Genomic DNA, 26,486 nt, shown 5'->3' on the forward strand with positions numbered 1-26,486 from the left:
CTGGGTGAGGGAGGGAGGGAGGGGGTGGCTGGGTGGGAGGGTGGCTGGGTGAGGGAGGGTGGGTGGCTGGGTGAGGGAGGGGGGGGTGGTTGGGTGAGGGAGGGGGTGGGTAGCTGGGTGAGGGAGGGGTGGGTGGGTGAAGGAGGGAGGGGTGGGTGAGGGAGGAGGTGGGTGAGGGAGGGGTGGATGGGTGAGGGAGGGGTGGGTGGGTGAGGGAGGGGTGGGTGGGTGGGTGAGGGAGGGGTGGGTGGGTGAGGGAGGGAGGGGGTGGGTGGGTGGGTGAGGGAGGAGGTGGGTGAGGGAGCGGTGGATGGGTGAGGGAGGGGTGGGTGGGTGAGGGAGGGGTGGGTGGGTGAGGGAGGGGTGGGTGGGTGGGTGAGGGAGGGTGGGTGAGGGAGGGAGGGGGTGGGTGGGTGAGGGAGGAGGTGGGTGAGGGAGGGGTGGGTGGGTGAGGGAGGGGTGGGTGGGTGAGGGAGGGGTGGATGGGTGAGGGAGGGGTGGGTGGGTGAGGGAGGGAGGGGGTGGGTAGGTGGGTGAGGGAGGGAGGGGGTGGGTGGGTGAGGGAGGAGGTGGGTGAGGGAGGGGTGGATGGGTGAGGGAGGGGTGGATGGGTGAGGGAGGGGTGGGTGGGTGAGGGAGGGGTGGGTGGGTGGGTGGGTGAGGGAGGGAGGGGGTGGGTGGGTGGGTGAGGGAGGGAGGGGGTGGGTGGGTGGGTGAGGGAGGGAGGGGGTGGGTGGGTGAGGGAGGGAGGGGTGGGTGAGGGAGGGAGGGAGGGGTGGGTGAGGGAGGAGGTGGGTGGCTGGGTGGGTGGCTGGGTGAGGGAGGGGGTGGCTGGGTGAGGGAGGGGGTGGCTGGGTGAGGGAGGGAGGGAGGGGGTGGCTGGGTGGGAGGGTGGCTGGGTGAGGGAGGGGGTGGGTGGGTAAGGGAGGGAGGGGGTGGCTGGGTGGGTGGGGTCACATGACCGGACAGGCAGGGCCGGCTGATGTCTTTGCGTGCGCGTGGGGCAGCATCGGCGTGGTAGAATCTGGTAACTGAATGAATGAAAAAAAGAAATATCGAGTGGTAAGGCTTTTTTGTTGTTGAAATACGTATACTTCGTTTCACTTTAAACGTGCCTGCCAAAGCGCCGCGTTGTGAGAATAACAGTTTGCGCGCAGACACTGCTGCAGATGGAAGGAACCCAGCGTTCGTAACTTGTGTGTGTGTTTTAAATCTCCGTTTGATGAGCACTGTATCACAGGACGTGGACTTGTTGAAGTCAAAAGTAAACGCGTCGTGACGTTACCGACTCTCGGTAACTTCACCCTCGATGGGACACTGTACCCTGAGATGTCGTAATTTAAGTAGAAAAAAATACATTAAATTTGACTGCTTTGGCATTTCTAAAAAATTAACCCGTAAAAACAAAGTTTTTCACTATAAATCCTTTATATGCGTGGCGGCTAGCTAGAGTCCTCTCGTCCTCTGGCTTGAGATGGCTGCCACCTATGGGTCAGATGATTGCCTGGCAGCATTAAGCAATTGGTAATTAAATATAATATTTTTTTCCCTAAAAAGTGTACAATTTAGCAAAATTTTTTTCACGGAAATATATTGTCACGCACAACGAGTCTGTGTGGAAAATGTCAGCTCGATTGGATCACGGGAAGTGGGTTAAAAAATCGACCGAAAGATTTGCACGGTCGTAAGCGCGCAAGCAAGCAAGTGAACTTAATATAAAGGATTTCAAATATATATTTAATTTGACTGCTTTGGCATTTCTAAAAATTGCCTTCCTCAAGCAATGCCAGCGATGTTTGTCGGGGAGGAAGGAGGCACAGCAGCAGAGAGTGTGTGAACCCCAGGGCAAGCTGCTACTTGGAAGGCGATCGAGATCAAAGCGATGCAATGAAGAGGCCCCCCCCCACCCCCCCACTACTAACTCGTGTGTCCTCGAGAAAGAGAGGGAGATCGAGATGAATGAGGATTCTCTCGATCTCGAAGGGCGGAGGTGGCAGCATGTTGATCAAATGGTCCAAGCGGAGACGGAGTGGATTGGATCGCTGCAACGTGAGTCGTGGGGACTCATTAGGGGATGGTGACAGCTTTAGGGGGGGGGGGTGATGCTTTTATCCAACAGTGATAAGTCACGGCTGATATAAAAAATAAATCCCACAAACATTCTTCAACGATTAACAACGATGGTTGGGTAGGGGAGTCGAAAAACCCTACCGAGAGAATATGTTTGAACCCTTTCTGGCAATGAGCTCAGGTGTGTTGAGATTTTCAAACACCAAATAGAAATCTTTTGCAAATAATCAAGTCTGCATTGACAACACGTACTTGTGGTGAAAATGAAAACACACATGCTCTCTGATAATCGATGCATGTTCACCGTACGTACGTGTGGTACTTTTGAAGTGAACGTTTGAGTGTTTGATTCCTTGCAAAAGGTCTTCTCTATTTGGTGTTTGAACATCCTAACACATGTTTTATCGCCAGAAAGGGTAACACCTATTTTTCATACTTTGATTCCCGCAAAAAAGGTCCCATGATATAGCTGCTCACCCCGAGCTATTCATGCTCTGATACGTGCAATGTCTTTGGGGCCGTCCATAAATGACGTCACGCACCTGGGAAGGGGAGGGGGGGTCAGACATTTGTGACGATGTGTGACGAGGGGGGGGGGGTGTTGAGAAATGTGACGTCACATCAAAATGCGCAACTTTAAATAAATATAGACAACGCGTTCTACTTAAATAGACGTTTTAATAAATGTTTTCTCCTACAACATCAGAGTGCAGCGCCACATTAAATACGCACTACAATGACAATAGTTTAAAGCGATTTGAAGCATGTTTTTTTTTGGGGGGGGGGCAGAGCTTTGTGACGTTATATTTGGGGGGGGGGTCTGACTTTTTGTGACGCCGTGTGACAAGGGGGGGGGTCAAAAATCGTCCAAAATCGCGTGACGTCATTTATGGACGGCCCTTTTGTCCTGTTCACCTTTTGGCGTTCTCTGTTCTGACACTGGTAGTGAGACTTGGCCCTAAATAAGTCTGTCTCTGCTGTAGACCAATCAGTTTCAATGACAACGTGTATACCATCAGAGCATGTTTGTTTACATGCTCACCACAGGTCGGGTGTGTGGTTACTGCAGACTCGATTCATTGCAAGAGGTTTCTAATTTGGTGTTTAAATGTTTTAACACACCTGTGCCTATTGCCAAAAAGGTTAAAAACCCATGATTATTTTTCATACCTAAACTGAGAGAGACGTTGATCTTTATTTGTTGACCCATTTGCCTGTGTATCAAATATAATTAGGAGTAATTTTCAGCCCTTTGTCAACACGCTGCTGGAAAAAAGGCCCCGCTAAAGGAGGAGGGTTTATTTGTCCATACCTCACCACGTTGGTCGGTGCATGTTATTGAAAGGGTGGGTGGGGGGGTCAGCACCGGTTCATATAACAATTCAATCTGTAACGCGAACGATAGCGCAGAGACAGGCGATAGACGGGGTGATGGGGAGGGCTTTAAGTGTCTAGTATGAGTAGGTGTGTAGATCAGTGGTTATTCTTTTTGTAAATTATTCTTATTGATTTCGATTTAAAGCTTTCGTGACTGCAGCGATTCATCTTCTTGGTTCTTTCGGTAAAGTCACGTAAAATGGAAATAATAAAATAATAAAAATAAAACATAATAAAATAATTCTCACGACGTTTCGGCCACAACGCAAGCCGAACCGTCGTGAGAATTATTTTATTATATTTTATTTTTATTATTTTATTATTTCCATTCTACGTGACTTTACCGAAAGAACCAAGAAGATATTCTTATTGATTCAACCACGGTGGGGGGGGGGGGGGTTTAGTGGTCCTTAACCTGGGGGTGCAAATATGTCCTTTCTAGAGGTGCGAGACGTGGCCAGATTTTTTTAGAAACCAAATAATCTGCACGTAAGTACAACTACTTTGTTTCATCAAATCTATGTATTAACATACATTTTTAACGATTGACAATTAAATTTCTATTTAAAGCTTTCGTGACTGCAGGGATTCATATTCTTGGTTCTTTCGGTAAAGTCACGTAGAAGGGAAATATGTATTATTTTACTATTTCCCTTCTACGTGACTTTACCGAAAGAACCAATAAGATTAATGACAATCAAAGGGGTGCAAGGCTGCTGTAATGATTAATCCCCACTGGTGTAGATTGAGTTCTTCGAATGCCCGGGAATAGAACTCGTGTTTTTTTTTATTTATTGCACCAATTTACGCAAGAATCCAGCAATGTATCGGCAGGGCCGGTGCCTCTGTGAGTGCCGCGGGATTAGGTCTCAATGCACAACTGCCCAGGTAGGGGGTGATGATAGAGATCTTACTGTGGGGTTTTGCAATGCCCCTGGCTGTCAGATTTGCATACAGAAGTTGAGTTAAACAAAACAAATTCCATCAGCATCTCGTTCAAACTCGCACGCACAAATGCGCCCATACAAGCAAGCATGCACAGACAAAATGTGTAAATAATATACAACAGATTCCAAGACCCCCCCCCCCATATAGACATATAAAGTGTTCGGGAAAGTGCTGCTATCAACTATGAAGGCCGCCACAGCGCACAAAGGCGGTGGTAGGGCCAAAACTACGCCTGGCCGCCTTTGTGTCCCCAGTGCTTGATGTTTACACACGGCAGCAGACACTCACATATATATATGGCTGAGTCGACCTAGGAGAGGCACAGGACCAGCTCAGTTATTTGACACCGATGTTTGCCGCGGGTTTGAATGTAACTGGTTTGCAGCGCAGTGTGCGCCAACCACTACACTGCCGCTTCCCCTGTGCTTCTGGGGCCGTCCATAAATGACGTCACGCACCTGGGGGGGGGGGGGGTCAGACATTTGTGGCGATGTGTGACGAGGTGGGGGGAGGGGGTTGAGAAATGTGACGTCACATCAAAATGCGCAACTTTAAATCAATATAGACAACACGTTCTGCTTAACTAAATATACTTTTAAAAAAATGTTTTCTCCTACAATATCAGAGTGCAGCGCCACATTAAACACGCACTACAATGACAATAGTTTAAAGCGATTTGAAGCATGTTTTATTTTTCTGGGGAGGGGCGGGAGGGCAGAGCTTTGTGACGTCATTTGAGGGGGGCGGTCTGCCTTTTTGTGACGCCGCATGACGACGAGGGGGGGGTCAAAAATCGTCCAAAATCGCGTGACGTCATTTATGGACGGTGCCCTCTACACTGTTGCTCGCTCACAGGGCACGCACGCACCCTGTACCTGCCCCCTCGTCTGTCACTGTACTCGGGGGCTTGGCGTGTCCCCTCCGGCTTGGCAGCCCCTCGACAATCATCGCTCGCCTCTCCTCCCCCTTCCACCACCGCGACTCACGGCCCAGCCGCACCCACCGCCCCAGCCTCATCATCATCCCCGCTGCGCGTGTCGACATCGAGCACCGCACCCACGTCAAACGCCTTTGGCACCTCGAGGGTGAAAATATCTCTGCGAGACCTCGGGGTCCGCCTTCGCTCCCACGTACCTGCTGCGTGTACACGTGTGCGTGCGTGTGCGTGCGTGTGCTCGCTAACAACACTTGCCCCGACAGTCTGCTAAGGCTATATGGGGGATCTTTGTGTGAGCGTGTGTGTGTGCGCGCCCGCTTGTGTTGTGAGCGGCAGCGTTTGGCACTGCGCGACGAACCCGGTGACCCGAGTTCGATTCCTGCTCATGGTCACCAACACCATTGATGGTTATATCTGAGCCAGTCCTGGACCTCTCCTAGGTAGACTTGGCCTCAAATGCCTCCCTGGTGCGGTGCGTAACCGGCACTGGAGACGGCCGGACATGGTAGAGGGGACCCAACCCTTGGCGTGTCGTTCCTGCGTTAATAGGCGCTGCTCGCAAACAGCACTTGTCCCAATACTCTCTTAAGGCTATAGGGGGATCTTTGTTTTTTTTCCTGCGTATAAGCTCAGCTGTGCGCAGATCGCAGCTGAAATGAACGTTTGTGGCAAAAAGCGAAGGAATTGACAGATCGGAGGGAGATGACTGCTGAACAGCAGCGACTCAAGCTGGAAGGAGTGGACGGGAGCGGTGGAAAGTTACAGAAGTTACAGGCTGATAATAACCACCACCACCACAACCACCACCACCACAACCACCACCACCACAACCACCACAACCACCACCACCACAACCACCACCACAACCACCACCACCACAACCACCACAACCACCACCACCACAACCACCACCACAACCACCACCACCACAACCACCACCACCACAATGACAATTTGCCAAGTGTAATCACGACGAGATGTACACCAATACGGTATTACCGCGGTATCTCAATATTCGATGTGCTACTAAGTTTCAGTGTAACGCACTTTGGATTTAGGGGGGGGGGGGGTGGTGGAAATAAGTTAAGTAATACATAAAAACATGTGAATGGACAAATAATTAAATAACTGCTCCCACAGTTCTATATCAAGTTCAAGTTAATTTATTAGGTATAGTCCTGTGAGCCATTCGGCTCTTGAATCGGGTGCAACCGCAACAAACAAAAAACTAAAACATGAACAAGAAAACATCTTAAAGTGACTATGCGCAAACAGAAAATCCAATTAAAGACAAAAAAATATTGCAGAAAAAGCACCGTACACCAACGCTGTTTGCAAAAATCCCAGTGGGATGCAAGTCAAACAACAATAACCACAAGACAACTTAGATTAAGGCCATCAGTCTAACTCTGTACTACAACAAACAAACATGGCCAAACCAATAAACTTTTCGAAAATCACCAAAATACAGCCATAAAAGCAATGAAACAGTGATCATAGGAACTGTGACGGAATTTTCACAATAAACGACGTAATCAACATGTACTACCAAACTCTGCAGCCATAGCTGGCTGCATGAGTCACTCCACAACAGCAGGAGCATCAGTCGGAGTATCAACATATATTAAGATGAGATACGTTTGTTCATCGTTGCTCATCGCCATGAGTCACAGACTGTTTGTTTACATTTGTCTCGGCCAATCAGAGGGGAGCAAACGCACTTTGGGTATTGAGCCGCAGTTGCTTTGGTGGGCAGTGCAACCTCTGACATTGGTGGTGAGTGTGAATATATTTGACAGTGCAGTACACTTTTATTTACGTGATTTAAAACAATATATATTTTAATACTGCACAGTATAAAATACAATGTTATTTTCAATACAAATTGTTTTTGTTTACAATATGAATGTTAAGTTGTGAAGCGTTTATAGTATGACAAGGTAAGTTACGAAGGCTTGGAACGGCATCTTACCTATTAGTTTTTTAAATATACGAAGGTTCGATATGAACGAAGAAAGCTCCAGGAACGTATCTGCTTAGTATATCGAGGCATCTCTGTTTTCTCTGAGCGTCGTTTGCCAGTGAAGAAAGAGGGATGGCCATAACCTGGTCTACTTGGAAACACCGATGTTGCCGTTCCTGGTCTCTAGCTCTTTCTGTCGGATGATTCCTGTGCCATTAAGAAGCGTCACTGCCCGAAACGTCGCCTATCTACTACGTTTCCTTTTGTGGCTACGGTGTTGTTGACGAATATGAGTTTGAAGTATTTTTTTCGAGTTACCTGTAGGATAACGGCTGCTGTTGGCCTGTTTTTTTACTTGGTATGAACATTTGTAATGAGACGGTGCCGTGATTTGGAGGTTTGGAGGGCGGGCGGCGGGCGGGGGATGTGAGCGTGGATTTGAGGTCACGCAACGAGAACGCGCGCCTGCAACCCGCGCGTTCTTGTTGGGCTCTGCTGACAGAGGCCCAGATCGAGGAACGTTGAGTGTGGGTAACAGCAACGTCGCGGTTTCTCGCTTGACACAGTCCATTGACTAATCCGGCCTGGTGGCTCCGCGGGAGAGCGAGCGGCTCGCATTCGGAAGGTGGTTGGGGGTTGACTCGCCCCCCCTGTCACCACCTCCTATCGGGTCGATTAAAATAAAGTACCAATTTATCTTCTTGGTTCTTTCGGTAAAGTCACGTAAAATGGAAATAATTAAATAATAAAAATAAAACATAATAAAATAATATGTTTTTTTCGGTAAAGTCACGTAGAATGGAAATAATAAAATAATAAAAATAAAACAATACACTAATATTATGTTTTATGTTTAATTATTTTATTACTTCCATTCTACGTGACTTTACCGAAAGAACCAAGAAGATGAATCCCTGCAGTCACGAAAGCTTTAAATCGAAAAGTACCAATTTGTTGGGAAGTGAACTTTGGGTGCTCGATTCAAATACTCGCGACCTGCCATAGCAATGTGGGACTGGCCACCACTGGCTCGGCTGGGAACACGAGACGGTGTCCTGCCATGATGTACATTTTTGAGCCAAACGTCACTTAGGGTTGACATCGCTTGGGTTTGGCCACGGTGAAGCGGAGGAGAATTTCGCGTTTTCAAGATCACGCCGTGGCCCCTTCTCTCCACCCGGCAAGCACCCATTGGCTTTTACTCCCGATGTTTCCACGCACACTCTCACTCACTCGAGTGACGACACAATGCCAGGCTGTCTCGCGAGCCTCGAATCATTGACAGAAGGGAGTGGTCGAGCTCGGTTAGTGTCGCCCTCGGGCAGCGACAGACCCCGTCCCCACCACAGTAGCCAGGAGGACCTGTCATCTCAAAACACCCCTCCCCACGAGGCACCTAGGCAGCAGCAGTAGGTATTGACACCTTTACTGTACTGACGATTCCTAACAAGGACGTTTTCTCTCGTCGTCCTCCTTGCTGCACTCACCAAAGGTCGCAATCGGGTACTCGATAGCCGTACCCTACCTGATACCCGGCTACCCGTACCCGGCCGGGTACGGGTACCCGTTTGCGACCCTGGTGCGTCGGGGTCGGGTAGGCCGTGTGTCACTGGTGAGTAACTGTTTGTCACTCATTTCCCAATGTCTTGTCTCTCTCACAATTCAAGTTCCTAGAATCAACCCACCCGCGCCTGCAACATGGCTTCATCCCAGAGGTCGCAATCAGGTACCCGATACCCGTACCCTACCTGTACCCGGCCGGGTACGGGTAGGGTACAGGTACCCATTTGCGACCCTGGTGCGGCCGGGTACGGGTAAGGAATCAAAACCCGTTTGCGACCTCTGGCTGACACCAGGCTGTGCACACTTTGCACGTGCAGCGTGGGGACGTGGCGCCACATGCAGGCCAAGCCGGGAGGACCGATCCAGTGGCAACGTGCGTGCCTCTGGCTGGCTATAAATCAGCGATCGCCCAGAATTATTACTGTTACTCGTATTGCTTTCCAACCTGGGCGCGCTTTTCTGTTTTGTCGAGTTTCTCAACATTTTCAGAAATGTTTCGATTTGTCCCCTTATTTTGCACTCTCTGTCACTCTTTTTGCGCTGTGAATGGCGTTGGTGAACAATGCGCGCACCTGCGATGCGAGGTTACTGGGCTCTCTCGTTCTTATCGGCTTGATCCCCCTTCTTGAATAGAACAGCTTTTATCTGGTGCTGCTGTTGCTGCTGCTGCTGCGTTGGCAGTGGTGTCCAAGCAAAAAAATAACCAAAACTCAACACATTTGTGGTTGACACTGAGTGTGACCTTCAACGAAACATATATGAATGGCGACGTTTTGGGAAAAGGTCCTTCTTTATTAATACCACATAAAGTTGAGTGGAGCATGATGAATGGATCATTATCATTCTGGCCTGTGTTCTGTGAAGAAGTGCCATTGCCCAAATCACTGCCTATTATATATTTTTCCTTTGAAGGCCACAGCACTGTGATCGTTGACAGACGTGTCGAGTCGTTTCAAACAGAAGTGCGATGAGGGGATCGTTTCCCAGACTGCATCGGGGTGTTTAACATCTGCGTAAACTTTTGATTTAAAGCTTTCGTGACTGCAGGGATTCATCTTCTTGGTTCTTTCGGTAAAGTCACGTAGAAGGGAAGTAATAAAATAATAAAGTAATAATTATTTTATTATGTTTTATTTTCATTATTTTATTACTTCCCTTCTACGTGACTTTACCGAAAGAACCAAGAAGATCTGCGTAAACATTTAGTGAACAAGTCCACTAATTTTGTGTAAACAAATGACGATGATAATGACGATGACTTCCAGTGTTATGATTGGCTTACAAAGTTACCAGGTTTCGCGTCATTGATCTTATATGTCACGCGCCTGACGAGGTACCCACTGATGGGACTCAGTTCTCCTTAACCAATATTTTAATATTTGGGGAGTGGGTGGGGGGTCGGGGGGGTAGTGAGGGACCTTGCAAGCACTGCGCCCGGCCGGCTCCTGCCCGCTGTGACTTTGTTTTACCAACAAAGGCGGCTGCTGTTGTATCGCAGCCCAGTGTCGTGGTGGCGGTGATGCAGCTGATAAAATTCTCGGTGACCTTTCTCAAGAAAAATATATAGGAGCGCAGCAATTGTCACCCTCGTGCCTAAAACCTCACAAACGCAGTGGATTTTTTTAAAAAGGAAATTAAGCAATAAATTAAGAAGCAATAAATAAAAAAACAATAAATTAAAACCCTACTTCAGCAGTTTTCTTGCTGTAGTTGTCTCACCTGACGACGATTGCTTGTGTTGCGATCGAAACGTCGTGATCTATTATTTTTCCTACCTACGTGACTTTACCGAAAGAACCAAAGAGTCTGGATTCCTGCAGTCATGAAAGCTTCAAATCAATATTGAATAAATTCAATCCTTTATTTCAAGCAAAGCCACACACACAGTGTAACTGGTATCGGCCAAAACATCCCAACGCTGCTAATGTCCCTGCGAATGACTCATTCGGGATCGCACACAGCGGCAACGTCGCATATTTCCACACGACATGGCTTTGTCGTGGCTCTTGATTAATTCGGGTGGGGGGGGGGGAGGCAATTGCGTCAAATATCGGCGGAAAGGTCAGAGGTTGTACCACGGGGTGGGCGGCACGGTGTGGCTGCTCCACCCCATCGAGTGGCGCCGCTGCCAGGGCCGGGCGGGCGGGCTGGCGTGCGGGTTCCACGCGATCGCGTGACACGGGCACGTCACGGGCAAGGTGTTGCTTCACCTGCAGGTCCTCCTGCCCGACCCGTCCAACCGGTCACTTGGCTGAACACAAAAAAGGATTGCGGGGGGGGGGGGGGGCAGGGAGTGGTGCAGGCAGGCCTGCGTGGCAACGGGCAGGGCTAACGAGATTCCCGGCAATTGCCAACACGGCAGCGGTGATCGGCGCAGGGCTTCTGCCGAAGAAGGTGAACTAAAAATACTTTGCATTGCCGAGGAACGGCCGCACCCCCACCCCTCAACCCCAACCCCCCTCCCGCATTTGTCACCAATTTGCTAACGTGGCACACCGCCTGCTCAGGCTGCAGAACTCGTGTCGAGTGACGTCAAGTCGTCTCCCTGCTCTCCTACCCAGGGTCGCAGTGGCGCGCGCGTCTGCACTGGCAGCCCCTGAGCTACGAGTGGAAATTCCACGTTCCCATGACCGAGACCAGTTTATCCATACCGCCCCCCCCCAACAACGGATTGTAATTGGACTCGGCTGCAGCAATGCAACGGTGACTTTCTGAGTTTCTGTCGAAGAACCCAGTCCATCAGTGGGATGTCGCTCATTCTCTGCTGCTGCCCCTATCGGCTGGGACTCTCTGCAGCGATGTGTGCTGTCGACCCCCTGTTCAAGTCCAAGTTCAAAAACTTACTTATTTCTCCTGTCATGGACTGCCTCTCTTGAAAATTTATTTGCCCATCCTTTCTGTAGACCATCTTGAGATGTGGTCACATTTTAGTTTGGTTGGTAAGGGCAACTTTTATTTACCTTGTCCCTATTTAAATTTTTGTCACACAAACTCGAATAAGGAGGAGATGCATTGTCTCCAATCCGAGCGCGCCGGCTCTGGTCATTGCGCCCACGCGTCCAATCGCGTCTCCCCTTTGCGTGGCCGTCGCGTGCGTGTGCGCGAGAACACGGAGGTTACCGTCCGTTGTGTACGCGCGGCTCCACGTGAATTCCGTGTCTCCCCCGGTGATTATCGGCAAGCGGGCGAGACGGTGGGGAGTCCGGGACCACCGTGCACGCATCTTGGTGACGGTGGCTGGAGGCCCATGGCCTCTCGGCGAACCCCGTGCCCTCTCCCTGCCGCCTGCAATGTGCCCCCCGCACGCTGGCGGCAAAGCGAGGCCCTAACGCTTCGCAACAGCCCGCAAACGATACGTGACGAACTCTCCCCGATGACCTTTTGGATTTTATGGCGCGTCGTTCGGCATGTCTGACGTTTCGTTCTATGTGCCGGCCGCTTGTTTCAGGAGATAAATGCTGAACAATGCGCGGTACTAGCCATACAGCAAAACTGTGAACATCTACGCAGCAGTCGTATTTATCCGTCACTACGAGCTTCTTAGACGCACTAACCGGGCACTAGAGTGGGGAGGAACACGTTTGACCTGGCAGCAACACAACGCGACTCATATTATTAGCGCCACGCTCGGCCACTTGTGCCAATGTGGGGGCGTCTTGGAGTGACGTGAGTAGTTGAGCTGTGCGTGGGTTCATGTGTACTAAAACTAAAAACTTTTTATTTTACCAGGTAAGGCCCACTGAAATATAGAGCTCTTTTTCCGAAGCGGCCCGGCCACAAGTGATAGCTCAACGAAGTGGCTTATCACGTGGAAATTTACAGCAATCAAATTCTCTAAACGCGTGATATTAACTCTAAATGTGGAGGGGAAACCCGGAGGACCCGGAGAAAAATCCATGTGACCACGGGGAGAACATGCAAACTCCAAATACAGGCGTCAGGGTAGGGATCGAACCCACGACCTCCTGTATACCAGGTGACGTAGTTAACATCTCGCTATCATGGCGTCCCCATACCGTGTGTGGGGGGCTCCCAAAGGTATTTTAAAGTGCGATTCGGCCCTCGGTGAAGAAAAGCCTTCGACCAAGCCCAGGCGTGCGTTCCACACCGCCAGAGTCACGCCTGCCTTTCATTGGGTGCAAAGGACGGCGCGGAGATATGTGTGCCTAAATGGACCTTTGAACGGTAAACAGGCGCTGCTTTGCTTGCATCTCCAACGGCCCTCGTTTCGGCAGGTAGAGGGCACTAAAAAAAGTGGTTTCCATGGTGCAATCGGAAGTCGAACTTGATAATGAAAGGCAACACAGCGGTGAGCTAATTGTAGATCGTGTTCACCACTGCGTACTCCTACCTGCTGAGACGCACGGATCGGAAACACGGACAACAAAAAGCCAAAAAGTTCACAGAGAAGCGGGGCGAGGTGTAACACTTGACAGACAGAGGAACACGCGGATTAGAGAACGTAAGCAAGTTAGAGACGCGATATTGACTTCAGAAAAATACTGGGCCTAGGTCACGACGCGTCACTATAAGAGGTGATGGCCAATGGTTGAGACTCAACAGAGCGGCAGCCAAATGAAGTGAAACTCTAAATTAAACTTTCTATTTGTCTTGTGTCCAGTCGTTGGCGATCAACGGGCTGAAACGATCGACTCGCTTCAATTGAGAACTAGGTTCAATCACGGATGACCGAGACTTGAATTGGAACCCAGAATCTCGGCAGCTCCGGCCCGGTGCTCTGTACTCTTGGCCAAAGCAACACTCCTTAACCTTTGACCTTAACGCTGAACGTGCGGCAGTCACAGTGGCCAGAGAGGGCGAGCGAGCGAGAGAGAATGCATCTAGTAGTAGGTTTTTACCCTTTAAACTGGTACAAAAACTGACACCTTTATACAAGGCATCATGTTTGCAATAACCACAACAAAAGCAGTCAAAATGCAAACAAAAAGAAACTCTGATGATGACGTCATCTGGTCCAACACCAAAGGAGACTAGGCTCTAAGAAAAGCTGTCTCGGGTGTGGATCAATCAACTTCAAGGACAGTGCATATCATTATCATCATCAGAGTTGTTTCTTTTTGTTTGCATTTTGACTGCTTGTGTTGTGGTTATTGCAAACATGATGCCTTGTATAAAGGTGTCAGTTTTTGTACCAGTTTAAAGGGTAAAAACCTACTACTATATTTTGCCACTGGTAAAGGAGGTCTCATAGAGAATGCATCTGTCAATGGAATGCGACCTGGATTCCGGGTCAGAGTCAGGTGGCCATTACGTTCAACTGCGTTTGAATGATAAACCCCGTGGTACCGATGGTATCCCATGCCCCTTCCTGCTGCCCCAAGTCATCACTATTCACAGCGCCAAGGTGTCTCAACGCGCGCTTTACTCCGTCCTCACTCTGCCCTCAATCCCCTGCGGTGACATCACTCGCGCTAAGACTCACGATAACGTCCTTTGGCATAGAAAAGCCTCGCCGAGTCTCAAGAATCCCATTCGGGAGGGTCCTGCATTGGGATGTTTGGCAGATTGCGTGAATTGATATTTTGTACGAGGGCGGAAATCGGAGTAACCCGGAGAAAATCCCACGCAAACGGGGGGATAACGCAGCGCTTGTATGGGTGGATTCAGGCATCCGTTTGCTGTACCGTCATATCCGTTGCTACCTTGCGGCTCGTCGGGCTGTGAGGGTTGTCCAACTATGTCTATTGTGTGCCACGAACCGTTGCGCTCCGTGCTGGATCCCGACGACGACTGCGCACTTCTAATCCGATCTGGAGTCTCAACACCTCCGTACGAGAGCGTGCTTGTGATATCAATAGCTGCTGTGTACCTCTCTATTGTACGTGCGCGCAGGACTGGCGGCCAGGATGTTATTTACCCTGGAAATTGTGCGGCGCTCTCCGTTGTGGATTTTGCACGAAATCACAATTAGAATAATTTACAGGTGTTTCTCAAACCCAATGCTGGATGAAGGCCTTTCCAGGCTGTGTAAGGTCGTTGGGGGGTTGGGTGACCATACTTCACGACGCTGGTCAATGCGGGTTGTGCATTGTTGGGGGCCCAGAGACTGGTTTCTGATATCACTCACGTTAGCAGGAGACGGGAATCGAACTTAGGGTGGCTGGGTTTAAGGCTTGATGCCATGTTCACTGCACTCCACGGCACTCTGCCCCATGATTTGTAATTAACGAGGGATGTATCGATTCAATGTCACTCTTACCGGCTGCTCCTCTCACTCGTCGAGGGTCAGTGGCTCAGTGCCCACGTGACCGCAAACGCGGCACCAAGCAGGGCTGTCCGTAGGGGTGCGCGGGACCCGGGGCTCGCGGCCCAGGACAAGCCCCACACTGTGGGCCACCCGAGGCCTTCACACTCAATGATGTCTGACACCGTGACGTCAAAGCATGGCGCGGGGGGGGGGGGGGCAAAGTTCAGTATTTTAGCCTCATTGTTTTTCGTGTTTAAAAAGGTTTAGGCACAATCTGGGCCAACCGCATAATCCCAGATAACCAAGAGTTGACTTTATTTCACTTGTTTTTTTCGAATATTCCCAAAATGTTATCCCAACTGCGTTATCGGCATCGCGTCACGGGACACGGCGTCCACTCGGAACTCTCGCAGAGCAGCGCGCAAACCTCTGTGTTCGAGAACGGCTCGCAGCAGCGGATTCCACAGAGCTACAACCGAGATCCCTTCAAGTTGCCTTTGGCCCACACAGGAGAGGGCAGCACCGTCGCACCCGCTGCAGCGTGTGAGAGTAACTTTCGTCTCGTCGAACCCGACATTTTTATTCTCTTTTAATGCAAGGCCGCCACTGCGAAGCACACGAGCCTGAGCCCCGCCAAGCGAGACGGAGAGTCTCCAGCTCCTTTGCCGCCGCCGTTATCGCGCGAAAACATCTGCCCTGGATCGTCCACTTCCCCCTGCTCGCAACGACACTTCCTGTTTCGTCGCCTCGGCGAAGAAATACGAACTGCCGTGACGCAAGAGCATCACGTGCGAGTCCCATTCGTTTGTTCGAAGCCACACCGCGGCTCTGCTGTAGCCTGACCTTGTTTAAAGGTGCGGGCTGGCGGGGGTGGGGGGCAAACAAAAACTCATGGAGGGGGCCCCCGACACGTTCGTGTTTAAGTTAAGCAAACTTAACGCAAATGCTGAACAGAATGAGCAGCGATCCGAACTGCTTGCGCCCGTTGTGCTTTCCGCTTGAGCTCTCACCTCCCCCCCCCCCCCCCCCCTTGTGTACGAGGTTGGGTAGGCCTCCTTTATCCAGGAGTGGATAGGTCATGGCGAATGACGATGCGCGGGATGGGAGTGATGGGATCTGCCTTGGTCTATCGTGCATTCTGCTCTAGCTCTCGGCCCATATGTATCGCTTAATTGTCCCCCGCGCTAAATATTGGAACATTTTTGACTCCACACAAAGAATTTAGAAGGGGGGGGTTGAATCTCTGGCTTGGGGGGCTTCGAAACCCCTCCAGCCCCTCCGACGCTACGCGGCTTTTACTCGAGATTGCATCGACCGATGTTTTCTAAAATTTCAGACAAAGACACTGTCACGTGATTTCAGGAGATAAGCCAAAGGTAAAAATGCAAGACTTCTATTTATAGTGCGTTGTGCATGCCTTACGGACCGTGAATGAAGAACAACACCCACCGGTTGTTTTATTTGTTGGACTGTCGTTACTTCCATATTTTTCCCTCTGAAACAACGGCGGCGGCTGCATTGGGCGACTTGGGGACGTTTCTCCCAATAAACTCGTCACACCTTCGATCGGTTGTCCACGTTCGGCTGTCGGAGCCCTTGGCTTTCACGCTGCATCTTTAGCACTCCTAAACGTGGTTTTTGGCGCGACTTGAGCTACCTGCGGCCACCCACAGTTCTTAAATACACCGCACGCACGCACGCAGGGATTTGTCGTCCGTTTTCTCTACGCCGGTTAACTTTCTTCGTCTCAACGGTGGCAGTGTTGTTCGCCAGTACAGCGAGGCCGTCCGAATCACGCGTCTCATGTGCCGCTGATAGTCGGTGCTGCTGCGGCAAAATCTCCCCCATTTTCTTTGAGATTTAGACCTTTTTTTAATAACCCATTTATAAAAGTGGCGTGCCCCAGCAATTTGACTTGGCGCACGTCACAACTAGACATCTGGTGGAGCAAATGCTTGGTTTCTACTTTATATCTGTAGGTACTTTTAATGGCCCAACAAAACCATCCTTGATAAGCAAGCCGATTTAAAAATTTTACACCCATTTTTACAAAAAAAAACATCACGGCCCTTAATCTGCGTTTGTTTTCAGGAGCGTTTGTGAGGAAAATGAGGTGTAAACGGGAAGTTCCCCAAGTTGGGCAACATAATTGTCGATATTTCAACATCTAATAAATACATGGGCCCTACGGGGTGTCGTTTTAAAGTTGCAGGGAACGATATTCGGTTACAGAAAATCTGGCTTGTGCAGAGGAGTGAGTCAATGGTTTGACACACACACGCAAAACTAAGCACACCATCGCCATCGCAGCGTGGGTAACAAGTGAGTCCGAGTACATCCAACACCACCAGGGTGTTCACGAACCTCTCGCCCTCGTCAAGAAAGGAGGCCACATATTTTTTCTCTCTCAATTACAGTCCGAATGTGGTTGACCGTACCATGTCCAAGTAAAAATGCACGTCACAATTTTAAAAAAGTCAACGTGATTTCTCGCTCGCATGAGCAATAGAGGCGGTGCTCATCTCTCTGTTTACAGCCCATCCAGAGCCAGTGGTGGAAATTCCCCATTCTCATGGCAGGATCGAGTGAAATCCCAAAAACCTGTACTAATTTTATCGACCCCGTAGGGATTGATGGGACCAAGTCAACCCCCTAACCAGGGTATGAACTCGTAACCTTCCGATCGAGGGACCGCTCGCTCTGACGCTGAGGCACCTGACTGGACAAGCTTGACGATCACGCGAATGATTCATTGATTCCGCACACCTTCTTCACGAACGTTGCAAGTCGTGGATAGGCCCAATTTGAGATGCCCCCAATCTCGGCGGGCGCCTCCGTTTGTCACTTTGTATCAACAGAGTGAAACTTGTCCCATCTTCCCCCCCCCCCCAATCGAGCAGGTCCCCTGATGCTGGGTTGTACATTTCCTGTCTCCACACAACTCCCAAGTTCTAGTTTCAGTTTTAAAAAACATCCACCCTCGCCCGCAAAGAATTCGCCCTTTGGGAGGTCGCTGACACGCCGCGCTGCGAAGGCGTCTTGCGCCGCACGGAGCTCCCCTCGCACGAAAGAAAACCCAACAACAGCGACGATGACCGGAGGGAGACTGGAAATAATGTAATAAATTCACGGCGCTGCTGGAGGAACAGCTCGTTGCTGATTCACTTCCTTCAGCTGAGGCTGCTAAGAGCCTCTCGCCAAAACCACGGCACGCGCTGGGCCGTCCACGCACTGTATGCGCGCGTGTTTGCCCTGACCGGTCGCGATCGTCGTTTGGGTGAAACGCGTGGGCGTTCTGCGGTTCGAGCCCGGGCTACTTTCGCGGGCATGCGTGTTAGTAGCGTGTCCGTAGCGTTTCCAAAGGTATGGCGCGATGCTTTGTTGCCATTTTGTTTTCCTGTGTTACCCCCCCCCCCCGACTTATTATGCTTGAGTGTAAACACGAGTGTTGGGCAAGCTGTGTACACTAACAGAGGGCTGCCGCTGCTGTGGCCGCGAAACTGGCAGAGGTTGCTGCCTCGATTTCATATCCCGCAGTGTCGGTTGAAACAGTGGTCCAAGTTTCTTAAATCCACCCGCTCCCCCCTCAACCTCTGTCCACCCAGCAGTATGAATGGGTTCATGATGGTCAGTCGATCGGCAGGTCGTGTGTTTTGGGGTGGAGTGTGGGTTACTTCCACCCCTTCCAAGGCGTCTGTCCAGCGTGGACCAGCAGGCCAAATTCTCTCGAGAAGGGCTCTCTGGAACTCCCTCTCGTGGACGCTCTTCCAACAGCAGTGTCGTAAAAAGTACATTGCAGGGCTGCACCTCTACTGAAGCGTTTTTTTAAAAATAATTTTTTAATTTAATTTTGTTTTTCTCGTTTCGTTGCAGGGTTGCCGGTCGACGTGCGCCGTGAACGTTTTGCTGTCGCCACTCGTCCGATCAAGTTGACCTCGGCGCCAGCAGTGGCCACGCTTGGCGCTGGCACGGTCTCCGGCGGTGCGGCGTGGGATGCTGTGCTCGGAGTTAAATCCCAAGATGTTGCCTGCGAGCCTCACCTGCTGAACCGGATCGGTCGGGCCGGTTGTGCCACATAACTCAAGGCAGCAACTACTGCGCCTTCCCTCGGTCATCTTCAAACATCACCAACGCTGCCAAATATACGAGAACCGAAAAACGAACGTCCGCGACTTGACGACAAATGCGGCAGCGCCTCCCCGCGGTGACTCTGTGGACGCGGCGCGTTGCGTGAAGAGGCCTCGCGTAGACGCGGTTTCGGCGTCGGGGAGTCGCGACGTCACCGGCGAGCCGGAGGCGTAATCGTCGCGGTGGAGTGGAGAGAATCCGGACCGCAAGGCCACTGGGCGCGCCGACGATCGATCGTTGACGGACGCGAGGGGCGATCGCTCCAGCAGGGAACTCCACGCGTCGACGCCGCCGCAATGGCCTCCACGCTGGTGGAGCAGCAGAGAGGTCTCGTGTTTGAGTACGCGAGCAATGGCATGGACAGCGAGGACGGGCAGGAGGTGAGTCCGCTCGTACATATTTTTTCCACTGGCACATCCGAGCCAGGCCAGGGCCTCGTCATCCAGCGATGGGTTAACACAAGGGGACCGCTCGTGCACAGGAATGATAGGGCGGCAATCTGCTGCGTGGTGTTGGGTTCCAGGTCAAATCTTTTGTTGATCATCATCATCGCCATCAAAGTTTTCAGCTTTGGTCATCTGTGGTGATGTTTCTCACGTCATGGCAAAATAGTTTAGTAGTTTTTTAACGTTCGTCATTTCCATGTCGCACATTTGAGAGCGATAGTTTGTGGAATTAGAGACGCATGCGCGACGTGGGTTTTGCGAGTGGTTTGGGCCGAGTGGCCGGGTTAAGAGTGGGTGAGTCCGTATCCCACATCGAGTCACAGACCACTCCTACGATGGGTCACGTTTCCACACGGTCTGCAAACAACGAGAAACCCATCGGGCAGATAAAGTGTGTGGCAGGCTGAAAAACAAATAGGAATTACTACTACGCAACGTGACAGGTGATTTCTCGAGAGAAAAAGGCCGTCGTCCTGGCCACAAGATCGGCAAACTGGCAGGAAGCCATGCGAGTCAAGTGGCATCACCGCAATTGCCTGTGCAGTGCACACAGTTGGTGGTGTAAAACAAGGCCGTGCCCATTACACGTGCAGTGTGACGACGATGATGCGGTGGTGTAATGGTTAACACGCCGAGCTCATCCGTTCGATTCGATTTCCAGTCATGCCAGTTTGAAACCACGGTGGTTTCTTGATTTCTTGAAACCACCACGCCACTGCCTCTGTTCACCCAATGGTTATAATCGGGTTCCCAACAGTTAGTCGATCGGCAGATCGCGTGCGGTGGAAGAGTAGGCCAAAGACCCCCTCCAGATGGGCCCTGTGGGGGGTTGGGCTTCCTCGAGCGGAGGTCTACGGCAGTGAGCTGACAATTGCAGGGCTGCTCCTTCACCCCTGGTGATGTTACTTGCCACTTGTAGCCAGAAGAAGGCGCCACAGTCACATGAGGTCCCGTGACGCAGCTCAACCGGTGAAAGGCTGCCGCCCCCTGGAGGATGTTTCCAGTAGCGACCGAGTCTGTGTTAGGGATTAATGAATGGAAATGTTATTTGAACACGTGGGTTTTATCAGTCAATATTCATTCATGATTGATCATTAGTTAGTTCACCTGCACACAGCACTAGATACTATAAAATCGGAGACGGAACTTTTGTAGCCTCCTCAACCTGGAGTCATAAATTGATGTCACATTGCAAATCGTGTCATAGAGACTCTGGCTAGGCCGTCTGATTAATTACGTCTTTAAAAAAACCCAAAGACCTCGAGATAGGCGGGTGGTGCTGAGGTCAAATCGCCGAGTTGGCACCACTGAGATCCTGGCTTCGAATCCAGTTAAATTCCAGCTCCGAGTGTAAATAATGGGCCGCCAGCTCCCCCACATGACCCAGTTGAGCCCGCCAGACATGGGGCAGGGTGATGCAAGCCGCTGAGGGCCTCGCCATACCTGCGCGTGCCCTCTGTCCGCACCGTGGCCCGCAGATGTCCGACTACCCGGCCGTCATCGTTGAGTCTCTGCCCACACTGGAGCCGGGGCTGACGGCGCACGAGCTGGCGTACGGCGGGCGTGACCACGAGACCTCGTTGCTCCTCCACGGGGATGGGCCCCTCCTGGGCCTAGGACTGGGCTTCGGCATGAACATGGGTCTGAGCCACAGCTCTCTGCTCGACGACGCATCGCTCGCGTCCGGGGACGAGCAGATGGTGGACGACGAAGACGACTCGGGTGAGTGGACGAGCTGAGATGGGCGATGTTACCGGTGCTGGCGACGATGGAAGCTTGAACGGCATGTGCTGGCGGAGATGGATCGGTTGGATCGGCTCGCGAGCAGGCGCTGGTGGGTGGATCGCGTCACTGCAGGGATCGTGAGGGGTGGTGAAAACTTGGGGATGCCTTCATTCAGCGGTGGATTGATCACGGCTGCTAATGATGCAATGAGAGATAGCAGGTCCTTTCCTGGTATCTCTTTTCCACTGTACACCTGAGCTGGCCTGGCGTGGTTGTGGAGTTGCCAAAGTTGTACTACTGCAGGAGCCGAGCATGTACCGGCTGACACAACGCAAACATCAACCTCCGTCCCCTCTCTTTACTTGACTCCGCACCAGACTGATATTGTCCCGTGAGGCCAAGGTTTCACGGTTCGGTTCTGGCATGGCACGGCAAATTGCCAAAACAAATTCAGGCTCGGGCCTGCTTAGTTTCCGAGATCTGATGAGTTTGGGTGCATTCCGGGTGATTTTTATTTTTACAGTTCAAACCAGTAGGACCTGTCGAATGATAGCCAAGGCAGCTGTCCAGACACTCGGCAATGAAGTCAAAAGGTCAAGGTGTCAGGTTCACATGGTGACAAAAAAAACTTCCATAAAAACAATTGCTGAACCGTTTAGGGGGGTAAAGAAAAAATACATTTTAGGTATTTTCATGCGACCGGTCACTGACCTGAGAGTGCAGGGCCAGCAGCGAAGCATTGAACGCGCCGTGTGGGAAATGCTTTCGGTCTGCAGTCATTTGTAGTCTCAGTCATGTGACTGTAGCCATCGTGCAAGCCAGAACACTTGTGATTGTAAACATCTTGATTACAGGAGGCATTTTTCGAACCGTCGTCTTCCAAGGTATCGCAGTACGTTTGCTCGGCAATGCAATTAGTTTTGCGGTCATTGGCGTAAACAAATTGGTGTGTCGCCTTTCGGAGCAGTCGTTGAACCGGCCGAGCTGTGAGCCACGCCATCGCCTGTTCCGCGCCGGCGCTGCCGTGTGTATGAGCGGAAGGTGCGCCAAGTCGAGAGGCTGTGAGGGCGTCGCGTCTCTCGGTCTCGGTGAGGGACATTTCCTGGCCCCTCCCAGCGCGTGAATCCCAGCGTCACCGATCTGTAACACTTGCAATTTCCTGACGGTGGCGATTCTCTGACCCGGTAAACACGGGGCACTGATACATGCGAGGGAGGAAGTCACTCGTTAAGTCCACACCCTCTGTATACAACTCCATGAGACTCTCTCAGGCCGTATGCTTAGTCGCAGCTCGGATCAAGCTTGGCTCTGGCAGCTCAAGTTGAGCTGACTTAAAGCCACGCTTAACTTGAGCCGGCTGTGAACATGGGACATGGTCCCAGCCATGCTCTGTATTTCCATGAGCCTGAGTCAAGCCACACGGCTGAGCCGCTCATGGCTCTTTGGAAGAAACTGAGTGGCTCAAGGCTCAGAGCAGATCCGCGTGGTTCTCGAAGGATGTGTTGACTGTATAAGAAGAGGAAGCCCTGAAGCCAGGCTGGTGGTGGTGGCGGTGGGGGTGAGACTGAGAGCCTTCCTTCGGGTAAGGCGGTGGTGTCATTGACAGCAATTGCCGTGATAATCTCGCCAACTTGAGATTCTGTTGGGGGGGGTGGCTCTCCCCAATAGATTTGCCACTCCTGCTGGATAAATGCACAGGTTTTCCCTTCACAGATTGATCCGTAGCATCGCACACGGTACTACTTCACCGCTCTTCCTTGGCAACTGTGTGTGAGTGAGCGAGCGGTGCCGGTGAGGGACGTTCGCGGTGGAACTAGCGATCACATTTGGTGCGTGCCGCCTCCAACCCATATCCCGTCCCGCATGCTTGAGCTGCGTCGTAAAACAGGGATTCATTTCTCTGTTGATATTTTCAAGGTCACCCGTACAGCGAGTGTGCACGTGATTCGTCGCCACAGCCATTCTGACGAGAGGAATACCGAACGTGGTATGCCGGATGTGGATATATTCTCCCTGGGTTGCCGATCCCGACAGGACCTGCCTATATTTGTCCGCTGTGTGCGTGTGTGTTTGGTGGACCGGGGTCTGTAGCTGAGCTGCTGTCAGTGCTGTAAGAATCGTGCGGGGCCTTGAGGGCGTTGGTTTTGGATACTAAGGGATAGGACAGCGCATGCAAAAAGTTTGTTGTGAGCCAAAGCTGAATCTCCTTTTGTGTGTGCACGATGAAGCAACCGATTGCAGTGCACTGTAAAATAAAGGGTTTATTGAAGGTAATATCGGACTTGCTTTACCGTCACCGAGAGGAAAGATGTACATTAAAATGGTAATTAAAATACTAGCTTATGGGGGTGTAACAGAAACGGAGAGATATCCTCGTAAACGTGCAAAGTCGGCCCCGACGTTGGTTGACGTTGGGTCAACGTTTTCCTGGGAGGCTGTATACAGCTCAGGGCTGCAAAGAGGGGGGGGGGGGGGGGGCTGGGGTTGATGTCCCGGGTTAGCGAAGAATCAGAATCCTCTTCGAACTCAAATTCAGAGTGGGAACAGCCGAAGGTGGGCAACTTGTTTGCAGTTGTCAAGTCCGAAATTCCTGCGCGTGTTAACGATCAAGTGAAGATGCTCAACGGTCGAACCGGCACGTCTCTTCTCCACTCCGCTACACGCACTCTCCCCCCCTCCCCTATCATCTCACAACTCCCTCTCTTGTCTGCTCGCCCTCGTCAACCCTCGCTCGGTGTGAGGTTCCGCATCCGGTGGCACGAAGCGCGTTCGGCATGCGTCTTCACCGTGGACGTTAAAAGGATCCCGCCACGTCTTTCTCAAGAGCAGGGTACTGTGTTGTCGGAGTCATGGTCTAAATGTTAAATGTTTACTCGGTGGGGATTATGCATCACAACAGTGCCCCCTCCTGGCGGACCACAGCTTGGGGAGAATTGTTTCCGTCCGTTTTTGCCTGCAAACCAGCTTCACTGTTATTTCCATCGACTCAGTGACACCCATAGACTGAGTGGGACCCATAGACTCAGTGAGGCCCATAGACTCAGTGAGGCCTATAGAATGAGTGGGACCCATAGACTCACTGAGACCCATAGACTGAGTGGGACCCATAGACTCAGTGAGGCCCATAGACTGAGTGGGACCCATAGACTCAGTGAGGCCCATAGACTCAGTGAGGCCCATAGACTGAGTGGGACCCATAGACTCAGTGAGGCCCATAGACTGAGTAGGACCCATAGACTCAGTGAGACCCATAGACTCAGTGAGGCCCATAGACTGAGTGGGACCCATAGACTCAGTGAGGCCCATAGACTGAGTGGGACCCATAGACTCAGTGAGACCCATAGACTGAGTGGGACCCATAGACTGAGTGGGACCCATAGACTCAGTGAGGTCCATAGACTCAGTGAGACCCATAGACTCAGTGAGACCCATAGACTGAGTGGGACCCATAGACTGTGAGGCCCATAGACTCAGTGAGACCCATAGACTGAGTGGGACCCATAGACTCAGTGAGACCCATAGACTGAGTGGGACCCATAGACTGAGTGGGACCCATAGACTCAGTGAGGTCCATAGACTCAGTGAGACCCATAGACTCAGTGAGGTCCATAGACTGAGTGGGACCCATAGACTCAGTGAGACCCATAGACTCAGTGAGACCCATAGACTGAGTGGGACCCATAGACTCAGTGAGACCCATAGACTGAGTGGGACCCATAGACTGAGTGGGACCCATAGACTCAGTGAGACCCATAGACTGAGTGGGACCCATAGACTGAGTGGGACCCATAGACTGAGTGGGACCCATAGACTGAGTGGGACCCATAGACTCAGTGAGACCCATAGACTGAGTGGGACCCATAGACTCAGTGAGACCCATAGACTGAGTGGGACCCATAGACTGAGTGGGACCCATAGACTGAGTGGGACCCATAGACTGAGTGGGACCCATAGACTGAGTGGGACCCATAGACTGAGTGGGACCCATAGACTCAGTGAGACCCATAGACTGAGTGGGACCCATAGACTGAGTGGGACCCATAGACTGAGTGGGACCCATAGACTGAGTGGGACCCATAGACTCAGTGAGACCCATAGACTGAGTGGGACCCATAGACTCAGTGAGGCCCATAGACTGAGTGGGACCCATAGACTGAGTGGGACCCATAGACTGAGTGGGACCCATAGACTGAGTGGGACCCATAGACTGAGTGGGACCCATAGACTGAGTGGGACCCATAGACTGAGTGGGACCCATAGACTGAGTGGGACCCATAGACTCAGTGAGGCCCATAGACTCAAGAGTCTTAGACTCTCTTATAAACCTACGAGTGCATTAATCTATAAAGTATGCCCTCCACGTCTTGAGATGCGGTTAGGCGCTGTACGCAAATCCACATTCCAGGCGACGTTTCAGTCAATGGCCCTTCTTCATGGCGCACAGGCCAGTGAGACGTTAAAGAGTTGGGAATCGGATTTTTCACCAAGGGCCTGTGATCAGAAGTACTTGTTTAAACACGTTTCCTGATGAACAGTTGATAAGAGACACCTTAAATAATTGTCACTCTCATGACCAGAGTAAAATTCTAACCATGCGGCAAGGTGATCGCAACATAATCTGAGGATAATAAGCACATGTTTGTTTAATAATAATTATGATGACGTACACGGCACTGGTCTCCTTTGTGGACAGTGGCTCTCGCGTGGTTAAATAAAGGACGGTCAAGGGCCACGTGGTGTCAGCAGCTGCTCCGACACGCGCCGTGCTTATCCAAACTGCCAAATCCAATCGCTCTTCCCATCCGAACTGGGAATTCCAAACGCATGCTTATCCCAAGTGGGAGTTTGTAATAAACTATTTGTCCGTCCAAACCAGCGAATTCCAAATCGCGCCTCATCAAATCTACGAATTGCAAATCCCCTATGTCCTCCATAATAGAGTTTTTTGGGTTAGATCGCGTAAAATCAATTGAGTGTCCTTGTTGGCACTGTGTTCTGCTATTGCTGACAGTTGTATTTGGGAGAATTTAATATTTCTCTGATGTTCTTTTAGTCTCGTGCTGATCATTCGTCCTTTTTGCCCAAAATAACATTGTCCACACGTGCAGTTAATCTTGTAAA

At 51.1% G+C, this 26,486-nt stretch overlaps 1 protein-coding gene across 4 annotated transcripts in view; it reads left to right on the forward strand.

Annotated features, from left to right (window-relative positions):
• LOC133349956 (ETS-related transcription factor Elf-2-like) overlaps positions 1–26,486 on the forward strand; it is a 57,911-nt gene that overhangs the window by 19,383 nt on the left and 12,042 nt on the right. For 3 of the 4 annotated variants that reach the window (XM_061563867.1, XM_061563864.1, XM_061563865.1), the window contains 2 exons: positions 18,940–19,574; positions 21,119–21,362. In XM_061563867.1, coding sequence (XP_061419851.1) covers positions 19,491–19,574; positions 21,119–21,362 — 328 coding nt within the window. In that variant the 5' untranslated portion in view covers positions 18,940–19,490. Of the gene's footprint in view, positions 1–18,408; positions 18,430–18,939; positions 19,575–21,118; positions 21,363–26,486 lie in introns of those variants that run through there. The other variant, XM_061563866.1, reaches the window with a different exon arrangement.

This window comes from Lethenteron reissneri, chromosome 32 (genome assembly GCF_015708825.2).
Source record: "Lethenteron reissneri isolate LAM-NWPU_2019-01 chromosome 32, ASM1570882v1, whole genome shotgun sequence".
NCBI lineage: Eukaryota > Metazoa > Chordata > Hyperoartia > Petromyzontiformes > Petromyzontidae > Lethenteron > Lethenteron reissneri.